Below are 13,596 nucleotides of genomic sequence, written 5' to 3'. Positions count from 1 at the left end.
TATATATATATATATATATATTCATTTACGACGTAATACTAAATATTACCCTATTAACGTATCTTAGATTTTACTCAACATGTAAACTTGTGTCGTATAATACTTTTGACTACTTAATAATGTATTTATTTTAATATTAGTTATTATATAAATGTAGATAATGGTATTTTTATGCATCAATGATATTAAATTTGAATGCATTATTCGTAATTTACCCAAAAAAATCCGATTCAATTCGAAACCCCGGATTTGGATAAGCCGAAAATATTTGAGTTTGAATTTGGATTTGACGATTCCCGATCCGAATCCGACCCGTTGCCATCTCTAATTGTATTAGAATGAAAATTTTGATGAAATCTCGGTAGGAAATGTTTCTAGAATAATATTATAATTTCTTTTCTTTTGAATTTTTTTAATTAATTTAAAATTTAAAATTTTTAAAAAATGAAAATTATTATATGTTTTAAAAATTTATTTTCTGGTGTATGTATTTTAATTTAGATCTAGAGACAGATGAATAAATGTATCACTAACACTATATAATTACAGCTAATCTCCCTTCTTCTAAGGAACCAGTGGATTAGTTGGCCATTGGTAGTCACCAAAGCATCCATATATTATTAAATTAATATAAAAAATAACTCAAATAAATATTTTTTTGTTATAATCAAACTTATTAAGCACTAAAACACGAGAATCCCGGAGCTAGACATCTTTCTCTCTTAAGAAAACATTTCTTTAATCCTGCTGCTGACTTTCTTTTGTCTCTCCTTCATATATTTTCCAAGGAGAGAACTGGGCTGTCCCTGAGGATCATCACGAGCCAGTCATATTAATGCTCAGCACGTTTGTGATTTCACATTAAGTAAGACAAGACCGTACCGGTGCACAAGACTTCGGGTCAGAAAAAGATTAGCAGAACTGCAATTTAATATCCCATGCAGGCTGAAATTTGAAATTTTGAATGTTTATCTTGATTACAATAATCATCGCTTATTTTTTATTAATATTATTGTTAATTAATAAAAAACAAGGCTCGAGGTTTTTGGCATCGTTTGATAATATTGATCGTGTTCGCTGCGGCCACGGTTTTCTTTTGTGGACCTTATTTAAGAGGTGTGCCCAGAATTCGGCTATGGCATCTGCGACATGTCGCAGTGCCTCGCCATTAAATTCTAGCAGGAAAAAGATGGACCTCAAGGTATGCATCATTCTCAAAGGTTTTCTTTGAATCTCTAAGAAATGATGACATGCAATTAATGTTGCTTGTTGATTGCATCTGCAAGATATTGATGTAATTTTCAAACACATGCAAGATGTTTATAGATATATGTTTGTTCCAATATACATTAATTTAGCCTCCAACAGGCATATCCTGTAGCTGATTTTTTTTTTATCCTGGCTTATTATACTTACAGGAAAATGATAAGCCAAAGAAGCAACAAAGCTCTGACGTATCAAATAATCGCAGTCCAAGCACCGAAGGGTTGACAGGGCGTAGTCCAGGAGGTTCTACAACAATGTCAGAACTTCGGAGTAAGATTATGACTTTTAGAGACAAACTTGACTTATCCCCTTGCAATGCCTCGGCTTCTATACTACAGGTAGCTTTCTACTTCTTACTATTATTTCTTGTTTACGCATTTAGGAAGTGGAAAAAATTGGTGGTGTTCTTATTATAGATAATGATATGCAGCTGGTGATACTGTCTGTGTATGATTTGCATAAGTTGTATCCTGATATTGTACCAAAGCAGTCGATGTCAGAAACAAAAGGAACTTCGATGAATCAGGTAAAGTAATAAGTATCGGAAAATTTTAAAAGTATGATTCAGTCGCCTCAATACCTTTCCAATCATTGAGATGACTTGACACAGGCACTGAATGCATTCTGTGATGCAATGAGAGCTGTTGGAGATATGTGGACAAATAGTAACAAGTGGATGATCGAATCCACGAAATACAGTCTCGTCAATGCTGATTTGGAGCAACTAGGTATGCTAATTTTTTTCTCAGTTGTAAATTCTTGTGAGTTGGTCTGATTTTAGATGAATATGACCAAATTTACTGTGTGCCAAATCTCAAACAGAGTCCAGATTCATATGTATTATGATGTCATTTTACATTTGAAGGTGTTGACAGTATTTTTTTTGTTTGTTCTGGCTAATAGCATTATCAATGCTTGATGACATGATTAAACTGCTGAAAGAGAAGATGTCCACTATGATGGATGATGATGAAGACGAGGACATGAAGCATTGCTTATCCCTAGCTAATGTTGATGAAAGCTCTTTTTCAGAGTCGTCCACAGACAAGAAAACCCCCCAATCTGATTCTCCAGTTACCCCGACTTCAGTCCTTCCGCCCCTGAGGACTGCACACTCTGTGCCCCTCTTGCCTCTCAGACTTCGAACTGTTGGAAAACTAAAGCCCATTGATTTGAAGCGGCTCGCTTTTCACTTCCCTCAAGAAGCATCCCAAGATTTTCACCCACTAAATGACATGTATAGGACAGTTGAGGAAGCAAAAGCTGAGTCAGAAGGAAAGAAAGACAACGAAGAACCAACAGATACCATAGAGCTAGACTGTAGCTCGGTTTTCCAAGAAATTTCAGCTAAAAGGAGCTCTAGTATGAAACAAAGTTCGAGTCCTAAAAGGACAGCTAAATCTAACTCAAGCATTGAACCAGTTTCGAGTCCGAAAAGGACAGCTAAAGTTACCTCAAGTGACCAACCGATAACAAGTGCAAAAGGCTCCCCTGTTGGTGCAGAAAACCTAGCAGAAACTCGCTCAACTGTTGAACCATTGTCAAGTGAAGAGAGTTCATGTGCCAAACCAGTATCAAGTTCAGAATGCTCAACTAAAAATTTCTCGACCGGGGAGCAATTACTAGCACATAAACTCCTAAACACCCCATCAAATTCAACAAAAAAGGCTGCAAGATCTCTATTATCAGCACCAAAATTATCGTTATCAATAAAAGTACCGCCACCATCATCAGTAGCATGCAAGGAACTATTGAATTCACCAACAGTAAGCACGCCAACATATCCTCCACCTCCACCATCAACACCTACGATAGAATCTATAGCCCTACAACTGCCATCAACCAAGAAACCAGTAAATGTAGCAACATCTCCACCACCTCCACAGAGTACAGCGGTGCCTCCACCCCCACCACTTCCCACGACAACAGGAAACAATGCAGTTCCACCACCGCCTCCACCACCATTATCATCAAACGGATCAGCACCCCCACCACCCATGTCACTGTCCACTAACGCTGCACCTCCACCTCCTCCTGGAGGTGGTAAATTTCTGCGGCCCATGAAAGCAAATAGCAGACTCAGACGATCTTCCCAGATAGGTAATTTGTATCGACAGCTAAAGGGCAAAGTGGAAGGATTCAGTTTAGATGGTAAATCATCACAGGGGAGAAAAAGTAATGCGGGGTCAGGGGCTTCTTCTGGTGGAAGTCAGGGTACAAGCATGGCTGATGCATTGGCAGAGATGACGAAGAGGTATACGTATGCTGATAACAAAATACAGAGTAAATCATTGACACAAAATAAGTACTCCAAAAAACAGGCAGTCTTGCTAATGAATATTTTGCTTCTCTCAGATCATCATACTTTCTGCAAATTGAGGAAGATGTTAAAAATCATGCCGAGTCAATCAAGGAGGTGAGAAAAAATCTCACCTCTTTCCAGGCAACCGATATGAATGAGCTAATTAAGTTCCACAGAGAAGTAGAGTCACATCTTGAGAAACTAACGGATGAATCGCAGGTCTAGTGATACAAATATATCTTACTTCAATTTTTTTGTAAACATTACCTCATAGATATGAGGCTTAACTAATAATTCTGCAGGTGCTAGCACGGTTTGAAGATTTTCCTACAAAAAAGTTGGAAGCATTGAGGATGGCTGCAGCATTATATTCCAAATTGGAAGGGATTGTCACTACTCTACAAAACTGGAAAGTAGTGTCTCCCTTAAATCAACTTCTTGACAAAGTTGAGGCTTACTTCACTAAGGTAATTTTTGGTGTTCTACGCCTCAGTCCAGACTGCTCCCTCAAAAGAGCTCGGGTACCATATTAAGTTGCTAACTCCCCTGAAACCATAACTCCCTAAGTTTTCAAAAGAAAGGCTTAACATGCATATATTGTACTTTTGTGTTTAACATTTGTAACCCCTGATAAGTAATGCTAACAAAGAGTGATTGTGAGTAGATCAAAAGAGATCTGGACACATTGGAAAGAACAAAAGACGAAGAATCCAGGAAATTCCAAAGTCACAAGATACAATTTGATTTCGGAATCCTTGTACGTATAAAGGAACTAATGGTGGATGTTTCTACAAACAGCATGGAACTGGCACTTAAGGTTGTTCAAAATACATAAACTTTTCTAAGCAAAACAGACTACTAATCACTTTCTAAAGTACTTGCATGCATTTATTTTTAATGATGTTCAGGAGAGAAGAGAAGCAAAAGCAAAACAACTTGAAGAATGCAAATCAAAAGGTGATGTTAAGAAGATGGTATCTGCTAAGATGCTGTGGAGGGCCTTTCAGTTTGCTTTCCGTGTGTACACTTTTGCTGGCGGACACGATGAACGTGCTGACAAGCTTACAAGAGAACTGGCACACGAAATTGAGACTGATCCTCAGTAATAGTACTACTATATACATATTTGTGTGTAGTATAAAACCAGAAATGAAAAGAATCTCAGCAACATATTGTAACTGAGCCATTCAATATCATTTAGCAGTTTTTAATTCTTTTGCAACATCTTAGTATCAACAGAATACGGATATTAACAAAAAGAGTACGGGATTACCGAATTCGAGATTAGAGAACATTTTACTTTTGCTTGCAAGTACCTTGGAGGGCATACAGTAGCCACTTTGTTGTACACAAGCAAAGTGCATTTGTCAACTTTTTCTACTAACCTTTAAGATTTGATAAATTATACTACTATTAGTGTTGGCTTCACCACAATCCTCAACTCCACATTAGCACACTGAATTTGTTTTTTGGCACACGGAATGGAATGGTTAACTTTGTATTATTCAAAGGTGAGGGTAAGCGCATATAGGCCTCTTCTACACGTTTTTTTCATTAACACCCTTAGCGTGAGAGAAGCCATTATACGGGGCTTTACTTGGCTAAACAAACACTTTTACGATTTCTTAAAATTTGACATCTGTAGGCTGACCCGGGGAATCTAACTTGCTAGTATCCTTAATACGTATCAACAAACCTATTAAAAAATGAGTCATGGTAGAATTAAGAGGAGGCTAAGTTAGGATGAATTGTTGACTAAGCCAAAAAAATCATTTCAATTTTTTTTTCAAATCCTGAATTTGAATTCTACCTCCACTTCATTTCTTTTTCCAAACCCAGTTTTATCAAGGGTTAAAAGCACTTATCTTTCCGAGTTTCCTGCACCCAGCAGTCATATGTGCACCATCTAATATTGATAATTCCTTGAAATATATATAATATATAGGACAATTATAAAAAGTCATTGTTCTAACTCTAAACTTAATCTTTCGGGACAAATATAATATAAAATTATTTAATTTACAAAATTAATAATGATAAAAATAATTATATCCAAATTATTATCCCGAAAATATAATTAAATAAACAAACACAGCCTTAAATTTAAAACCCGTATAGGCCAGCTAACGAGGGCTCAATGTGCGGAGCCTACAACGGGTATCCAAATGAAGCTCGGAATAATTTGGGTCAAATCATAATCAAGTACAAGTGGACAGATTGCATCTTCTCACTTACTTGATGAGTCTGAGCTAGATTAGTAATAACAAGACAGCGACTCGTAAGGACTCCCTCCGTCCCCTTGCGTTTTCTCTTTTTGACTTTTTTACTGTTAAGATAAATGATTGATTACCAATTTACATCTATTTTATAATATCAAATATAATCATAAATGATTTTGTTGAATTTTTATTTATAAGTATTTTAATAAGTAAATTTTTTATATTTAATAGTAATACAAAATTAAATGATTGATTTTATTGAATTTGTATTTATAGATACTTTAATATATTAAAATTTTTATATTTAATATTAATACGAAATTAAAGATCACACAGATTAGAAAACGTTGTTAGGGAATAAGGGAATATAACATAAGAGTTTTTCTTTTCTTTACTGCTTTGCTTGTACACATCTACCCCTGTATCTATCTTTATCAATCAACCTTATTTTGTTTCGGTGGGTATTATTGTTACTATTACTACTACTACTTTGTATTTTCTGTATCTACGTTCACATCATACAGTAATTCTCTCCCTCTCTATCAGTTTTTGAAATATTGGATGTTAATGGTTCTTCATTTTAGTGATTTTACTCTTTCTTTTTTTGAATTGTTTGCTTGCAGACTAGTGTGTTTTAGTCATGGCTTCAACATTGCTTTTGGTGATTGTGTTTCTACTTGATCTCATTGCTTTTGCTCTTGCTGTTGCTGCTGAACAGAGAAGGGCTTCTGTTAGTACTCTCTCTCTCTCTCTCTAATACTTGCTAATTTTTGTCGTTGTTTTGATTTATTTGAGCATGGGTACTTAAATTTGAGATGCCCTTTTCACGTCTTTATCTACTTGTGTGTTTATGTTTATATTTCTGTATTTTAATTTTTGCAGCTTATATCTAGATTTAAATGTTTCTGCTGTAGTTTGTGTGATTGAGGTTTCTGTAAGGCACTATGATATTTATGCCTGAATTCCTACTATTTGTCAGATTTAGAGTTGTGAACTTAAAAACATATTAGACCAAATGTGTGTGTTCAACTTCAACTAATTTTAGTATTTTCTTGGATTATGTATTGAGTCTGTGAATTTCAGGACACAATTTTGGGGCCTTGGATCATGGGATTCCAAATCAGTTAACAGGAATGAGATTTCAATACAAAATGTATTAGAACCTCATTCCCGTTTACCGGGTTGAAATCTCATGATCCAAACAGCACCTTCCTTTGTAGTTCATGGTCATCAATTCTAAGGTTAGTGATTTGCGAGCCTTGATAATGGTTATATGTAATTTTGGTAAAACATGAGGCACTGAAACACTGTTTAACCGAATTTTATTTGGGAGTACTAATGACTGGTGAGAAGGAATCACTGTGGCACCTTGTGGACATTTTTTTCTCCTTAGTATAAAACAAGGATAGCTATCCTGGGAATTACATATAACTCAACATGTTTACATGATTTTTTGTATGCTATGCAACATCATGATTTATAGTGATACTGCATTTTTTCTCACAAAATATCCTTGCAACTTTCACAGCCTGTAATGATAAATTACGGCTTGTTTTCTTTGGCCGTTCCCGGTCTGTTTCTTTTAACTGGTTAATAATGTCATATATTTGGGAGTATTTGATAGTAACATTTGAATGACATGATAAGAATTAAAGAACCAAATTGATTAACTTTTTCTTAAAACTTTATATGTAAGTCCTGCTTTAGTTGCACACTTGCACTGGTGAATTTCTTGTGCATTAAAACTATTAATGTTGGCAAATAGAAGTCCTGCTCTAAATATTTGACTTGAATCATCTATAGGATGGTTGAGTTGCTAACATATTGATGTCTGATTGAATGGATTTATGTTGTTAGTTAGAAGCACTTGCATCGTAGAGCGAAAATCTTTTTGAGATTTTGATATTTAAATTTATTATATTCACTTTGGTAAAGTTCCACTACTACTATGTAATCTGATAGGCCAAGGTCATCAATGATGGGACTGATAGCTATTGTTCTTACGAATCGGATATTGCTACTGGCATGGGTGTCGGATCATTACTGTTCCTTCTGGCTAGTCAACTTCTTATAATGATTGCTAGTCGATGCCTGTGCTGTGGGAGAGCTTTGAAACCTGGTAAATCAAGGGCATGGTCAGTTGTCCTATTTATCATGTGCTGGTATGTGTTTTACCTTGTTACTTATTCTGTGCTTTCTGTTACCAAACTTTCCCATAACATCATTAAAGAAAGGTTTTCTCTTGTTTTAAATGTATCGAACAGAAACATTAAAATTCACAACAAAGTTTAGATCATTCAGTTCATCTGTATTTATGATGGAGAATTTATTAAATAATTATGACCACCCTTTCCATTGGAAATATTTACTCATTTATCAAATTACAGGTTAACATTTTTAATTGCTGAGGTGTGCTTGCTAGCTGGTTCAGTGAGAAATGCCTATCATACCAAGTATAGGACTTCTATTGTGGTCGATCCTCCATCATGCGAGACACTGAGGAAGGGAGTCTTTGCAGCTGGGGCTGCTTTCATTGTTTTTACCGGCATTCTCTCCGAACTGTATTATGTTAGCTTCTCAAAGGCAAATGATGGATTTTTACCCACTAATGGAGATGGGGGTATAAGGATGGGAGCCTATAATTGAATTTGGCAGGGAAGGACACAACAAATATTTTAAATCTATTTCAGATATTGAACTCGCGAGTCTTTGTAGAAGTGTGATAATATGGATAATCTACATAGACATACTAGATTATAATGTCATGGATGAAGTAAAACTGTCCGACTTGTCCCGAGAAATTAGGTATATGCTGTTGTTAGGTCACACACTGTAGAGGGGGTGAATACAGTGTAAAGTACAATCAAATTGAACTTTAATATCTCAAGTAACAGAAAACAAACTTTATTGAAACAATAAACTCTGTTACAGTATAGAACTGTTACCTCTCAGTGATGAATAATTATCACGAGAGCTGCTAGGGTTACAATGAATAATTTTCTCGAATATAACACTTTTAGTGTAAACCTTATGTCTGTGTTTATATACTACACAGTTACAAGATAATCGCTAATTGATATGAAATATAATTCTGCTTCCTAAAATATATCAATCAGATATCTTTTCTTCCAAGTATTCTATTCTTCATAGAATTCCTTCTTCATGCATATCTCTTCTTATGTTTATCTCGATCTTCTTTCCTTTAATCCGCTACTGTCCTTATCTGAACATCCTTCAGCACTTAAGTTCTGATATCCATCTTCTGATGATTATCACCTGATAATATAAGTATTGATATCTTTAAGTCCTGACTTCCAGTAAGTACTGATTTATCCTGTTTAAGTAAGATCTGAAAACTAAACATAAATCATATTAACCATGACATTATCAAATATATCTAACAATCTCCCCCAACTTGTAAATTAGCATAATATACAAGTTTAATAGATATTTGATAATGTCAAAAACATTAAGTACAAATGCATGAGAATTAGACTAGATAACTACAACTTACAGTCCTTAAAGCTTTACCAATATTTAACTTCTGATAACAGCTTCAGTCTGTACAAATATCAGAATTTAAGCAGTTGTAGATCTTGACTTGGCTTCATCTTCTGATCTCTCTGATGTCAAGAGTTGTTCTGAGATAGTTCTTCAACAAACATCTCTCAGCATATCTAAGTTCATCAATCATCCTCCTTTTGGCATCTTGAAGCTCTGCAGTATCTTCACCAATTTGAAAGATTGCAGCCCTGAGATCATTAATCTTTGCTTTTCTTATATCCTGATCCAGTCTGATCAAATAAGCTTTATCAGACTCAAGATTGAATTCCACAGCCCTGTAACCCAGAAAGGTAGTTATAATTTCAGCAGTGTTGGGCTTCATTTCAACTATATCACCCTTGTGATCTCTGTACTTTGGAACATATGTGCTGTCAGACTTAACAGAATAAAGCCTTTTATGTCTCTGAATCTGATCCTTCAAATAGTTTGCAACACTTCCTGTCAATCTGTCATCCACTTGAAGTAAGAATAGTACATGCTCTAATTCTTCAAAATACTTCAATGGAATGGCACTTTGCCTTATATGATAAACCCTACCATCTGTCATGAAGTACAACAAGATGTGTTCTTTCAAGTAGATATGGTAAACCATTTGTACAGATTACAGTTGATTCAATCTCTCAGGAGTTGCTCCAATACCTGGTTCACTCAAGGAAGTTGGATCATTGGTAGTGTTCTGTATTCTTCTTTCATCAGCACTTCCCAATCCAGTTTTATCTCTTGCTTCCTTCCCAGTAACTACTCTTGCTTCAAAACCACTTGCAGCAGTCTTCAAAGGTTGAGTCTGTTTTGCTTTAGTGAATCCTCATAGGAGTGTTTTTGATCTATCTTCTGATATCAAGTTAACTTGAGTTATGTCAGAGGTTACTTGCTTCTTTGGAATATCAGAACTTACTGTCTCTTGACTCTGAACAACTTGAGCCATGTCAGAGGTTGTTTTAAGAACTTTTCTTAAAGTCAGAGCAAGATCATCCTTTTCATCAGTGATTTCTTCATTCTCAGGAGGCACATAAACCTTGATAGGTTCACCAACCTTTTCTTTACCCTTGGATCTTGGATCTAACTGCGGTTGTGATTTAGCCAATGTTGCTTCAGTATTTGTCCTTTCTTTTATCACAATGCCTTTAAGTTTTGAAAGTCTCTTTTTACCAGAAGCTTTAGATTTAGATGTGACTTTCTCTGATTTAAGTCTGGCTTCTTCTTCCATTAAACTCTCCAAGTCCATTCCTGGATTTTCCTGAAGAAATAACTGTCTTGACATTTCTTCATCAAGATCTAAAAGTTCATCAGAACTTATCCTTTTACCAGTAGCAGAACTAATTCTTTTCCCAGTATCAGAACTTGTCCTGTGACTTGTGATTTCAGCTTTTCTTGATGAGAAACCTCTACCTTGACTATGACCTCTACCCATTCCAGAGTTTCCTTGATCATCCTTTTCATTATCCTTTCCTTTCAGTGTCTTGTCAGTCTTGCATTTGGACTTAATTACTTTCTCCCCCTTTTTGGCATCAGCAGGTAATAGAAGAGAGACAAGCAATTTCACTGAGGCTTGAATTTCATTAAGTTGTGATTGTTGAGAAGCTTGATTTGTCAGAATATTATCAATCTGAGCTTGTTGAGTCTCTTGAGTCTTCTCAATATAAGCAATCCTGTCAAAGGTAGGTTGGAAGAATTTTTTCTTGTCAATCTTCTGAACTTGTTCTTGCTTCATTAATTCTTCCTGAATCTTGTGTAGCTCTGCATGAGTAGTTGAATGAAGACCTTGTAGATGTTTAGTACTCAATGCAGTGACTCTAAGCTGGGTTTTGAAATTATCAGAATTTAACATTTCATCAGCTTTTGTCAAGTGCTCAGCAAGATGCTTTGCATTTGGAACACAGGAAACTGAGTTCCATTCCTTAGTCCACTCCTGTCCTGCAGGAGTTTCACTCCAAGGCACTGGTGCTTCTCTTATAACAAACTTCTTAACAAGTTCAGATTTATGAACAGTTTGTTGAGGGGCATGTCCTGAAGGACCTGCTTCATTAACATCTGCACTAGGAGCAGCATCACCAGTATCTCCAGCATTTGCAGCATCAGAACTTACAGAATCAATATCTTCTGATAAAACAACAGTGTGAGTAGGAATGGAGCTTCAGCATCCTCCAATTGCTGATCTGGTTCTAAGTTCTGATCAACAGCCATATCCTGATGCTCACCTATATTCTGATCATCAGCATCAAGATGCAGAGAAGGTGTAGTAGATAATTCTGGAGTTTGAGCAGCATCAGTGACAGGTGTTGTTGATGGATTAGTTGCTGTTGGAGCTTCTAAGAGAATTACTTCAGGCACAACCAAGGTCTGGATATCAATATCAGCACTTGTGCCTGTATTAACAGGAGATACAGACTTTCGAACAGGAGACACAGATGGTGTGTTGGCCTTTTCAGGAACAGCTTCCTGAGATGGAGTTGATGGAGAAGAAGTGACTTTAGCAGATTCCTTTTCTTGTGAGATCAGAGATTCCTGATCTCCTTCCTTAGCTGCTGCTTCTTCATCATCTGAAACTGGCCTTTTTGCCCTCTGTTTCTTGTATCTCTTTGTAGATATGGATTCCTTGGGAGTTTCAGGAACAGTCATTCTTCTAAGCCTCTTGAGAAGTCTAGATCCCCCAATTTCAGAATCCTTCTGAGAAGTCACTTTCTCAGCTTCTTTGATAACAGGTTCTGATATAGAAACATGTTCCTCACTGTCTGACTCATCTCTCAAAGCAATCCTCCTTCTCTTTTGAGGTGTTTTAGGAACAGTCTTTTTCCTCTTAGGCTTGGAAGATGAAGGCTTCACAGTAGGTGCTGAGGATGAGGGTTGAACTGTCTGTGAAGTGGAGAGATATGATTTAATATATTGTGTGAGGGTTGGTTGAGTAGTATGAGTGGTATGTTCTGATGGTTGTTGTGGTGTTTGGGAGGTGGTTGTTGGTTGGACATCAGGATAAACAGATCTATAGGAATCAGGATCAGCATTTACTAAGATCTGTTTTACAGACTGAGGAATCTGTAAAGGTCTAACCACAGGTTTCTTAGTGTCAGCATTTACCAGGTCATTAAAGTAATGTTTTGCAACTTTGAAAGGTGAAGTTGAGGTACTGGTTAGTTGAGGTTCATCAGTACAAAAAGTATATATAAGTTGACAGAATCTAGCAAAGTAGACAACATTCCTATCCTCTGTCATCCTATCCCCAATAAAACCTATTATAGCCGTTGCAAAATCAAAATGAGTTTGGTTTATAATGGCATACCCGATGTGCTGACTCATTATGGGGATGACATCAAAATTCGAACACTTGTTCCCAAAAGCTTTAGTGATGCAGTCGAAGAAGAAACTCCATTCCCTTCTGATATGAGCCCGTTTCAACTGCCCAAACTTTGCCAAACTATGTTCATACCCCAAACTGGCCATTAACTCCTGAAGAGCTGATTCCTCTGGAATTGAAAAAGGACATCCTTCTGGGAGATGTAGAGCCTTGCGTATTGTACCAGGAGTGACTGCATATGGAGAATCACCCACTTCGAAAACAATACTAGTGTTGGATTTTTAACGCAGCGGGGCATGGCAAATCACTTTTACAAATACAAAATCCAAATAAAAGCATATAAATCGTGAATAAAAATTCGAGGGATCGAATCTAACCTTTTAAAATTAATTCGGAGACAATGATCAGAGATCCTTAGTAGTTGCTCCACAAGTGTGAAGCACTCCACCGATATCCACCAAGAAAATGACTTTTAGGAGGAGGAGGAGGTGGAGAGAATTTGGTTTTCTAAAACTTTTGGGTTTCTAGGGTTAGAATAAAATAGGGTCTATAATAGTGTATTTATAGGCAAAATTTTCAGCTGAAATTTTCCCATAAATATTATTATTGTTATCCCATTTATTATTCTCATTAATAATTAAAACACCTTTTAAATTATTAATCCTTTTTCTAAACACTTTAGAAATAATTCTCTCTCTTGATTTAATTTCCAAAAATTAAATCCTTAATTAATAATATTAAGAACTTTTCTTAATTAATTTATAATCAATTAAATCTCATTTAATCAATTATTAAATTTGCCAATTAATTATTTATTTCACAAATAAATAATTATTTAGCCATTATTAATTAATTCCTCCACCATTAAATCATTCTCTTTTTATGGTGTGACCCTGTAAGTTCAATATTAAGCCGGTAGAAGAAATAAATGATAATAAAACTATTTTATCATT

General features: G+C 35.8%; 2 protein-coding genes across 3 annotated transcripts; both read left to right on the top strand.

Annotated features, from left to right (window-relative positions):
• The first annotated feature begins 757 nt into the window (after positions 1–757).
• On the top strand, positions 758–4,973 carry LOC141676981 (uncharacterized). The gene is made up of 9 exons (XM_074482713.1): positions 758–1,201; positions 1,419–1,604; positions 1,697–1,792; positions 1,877–1,994; positions 2,170–3,520; positions 3,622–3,787; positions 3,871–4,035; positions 4,233–4,385; positions 4,477–4,973. The coding sequence occupies exons 1-9, from the start codon at positions 965–967 to the stop codon at positions 4,672–4,674; spliced, it is 2,670 nt and encodes an 889-aa protein (XP_074338814.1). The 5' UTR covers positions 758–964; the 3' UTR covers positions 4,675–4,973.
• Positions 4,974–6,193: 1,220 nt separating this feature from the next.
• Positions 6,194–8,766, top strand: LOC141678025 (uncharacterized). Of its 2 annotated transcripts, none has more exons than XM_074484211.1 (4): positions 6,194–6,310; positions 6,411–6,517; positions 7,750–7,949; positions 8,175–8,765. In XM_074484211.1, the coding sequence occupies exons 2-4, from the start codon at positions 6,428–6,430 to the stop codon at positions 8,431–8,433; spliced, it is 549 nt and encodes a 182-aa protein (XP_074340312.1). In that variant the 5' UTR covers positions 6,194–6,310; positions 6,411–6,427; the 3' UTR covers positions 8,434–8,765. The 2 variants fall into 2 exon arrangements, with proteins under 2 accessions (XP_074340312.1, XP_074340313.1); XM_074484212.1 differs by having other exon boundaries at positions 6,199–6,244; positions 8,175–8,766.
• The last annotated feature ends 4,830 nt before the right edge of the window (positions 8,767–13,596 follow it).

This window comes from Apium graveolens, chromosome 8 (genome assembly GCF_009905375.1).
Source record: "Apium graveolens cultivar Ventura chromosome 8, ASM990537v1, whole genome shotgun sequence".
Lineage (NCBI taxonomy): Eukaryota > Viridiplantae > Streptophyta > Magnoliopsida > Apiales > Apiaceae > Apium > Apium graveolens.
This window is presented reverse-complemented; position numbering and strand designations above follow the sequence as displayed.

Excerpts from the sequence above, each read along its gene's own strand:
- LOC141676981 (XM_074482713.1), top strand. The coding sequence starts at position 965 with ATGTTTATCTTGATTACAATAATCATCGCTTATTTTTTATTAATATTA. Across the intron at positions 3,521-3,621 it reads TTGGCAGAGATGACGAAGAG|ATCATCATACTTTCTGCAAA; the intron begins GTATACGTATGC and ends TGCTTCTCTCAG. Across the intron at positions 3,788-3,870 it reads AACTAACGGATGAATCGCAG|GTGCTAGCACGGTTTGAAGA; the intron begins GTCTAGTGATAC and ends ATAATTCTGCAG.
- LOC141678025 (XM_074484212.1), top strand. The coding sequence starts at position 6,428 with ATGGCTTCAACATTGCTTTTGGTGATTGTGTTTCTACTTGATCTCATT. Across the intron at positions 6,518-7,749 it reads CTGAACAGAGAAGGGCTTCT|GCCAAGGTCATCAATGATGG; the intron begins GTTAGTACTCTC and ends GTAATCTGATAG. Across the intron at positions 7,950-8,174 it reads GTCCTATTTATCATGTGCTG|GTTAACATTTTTAATTGCTG; the intron begins GTATGTGTTTTA and ends ATCAAATTACAG.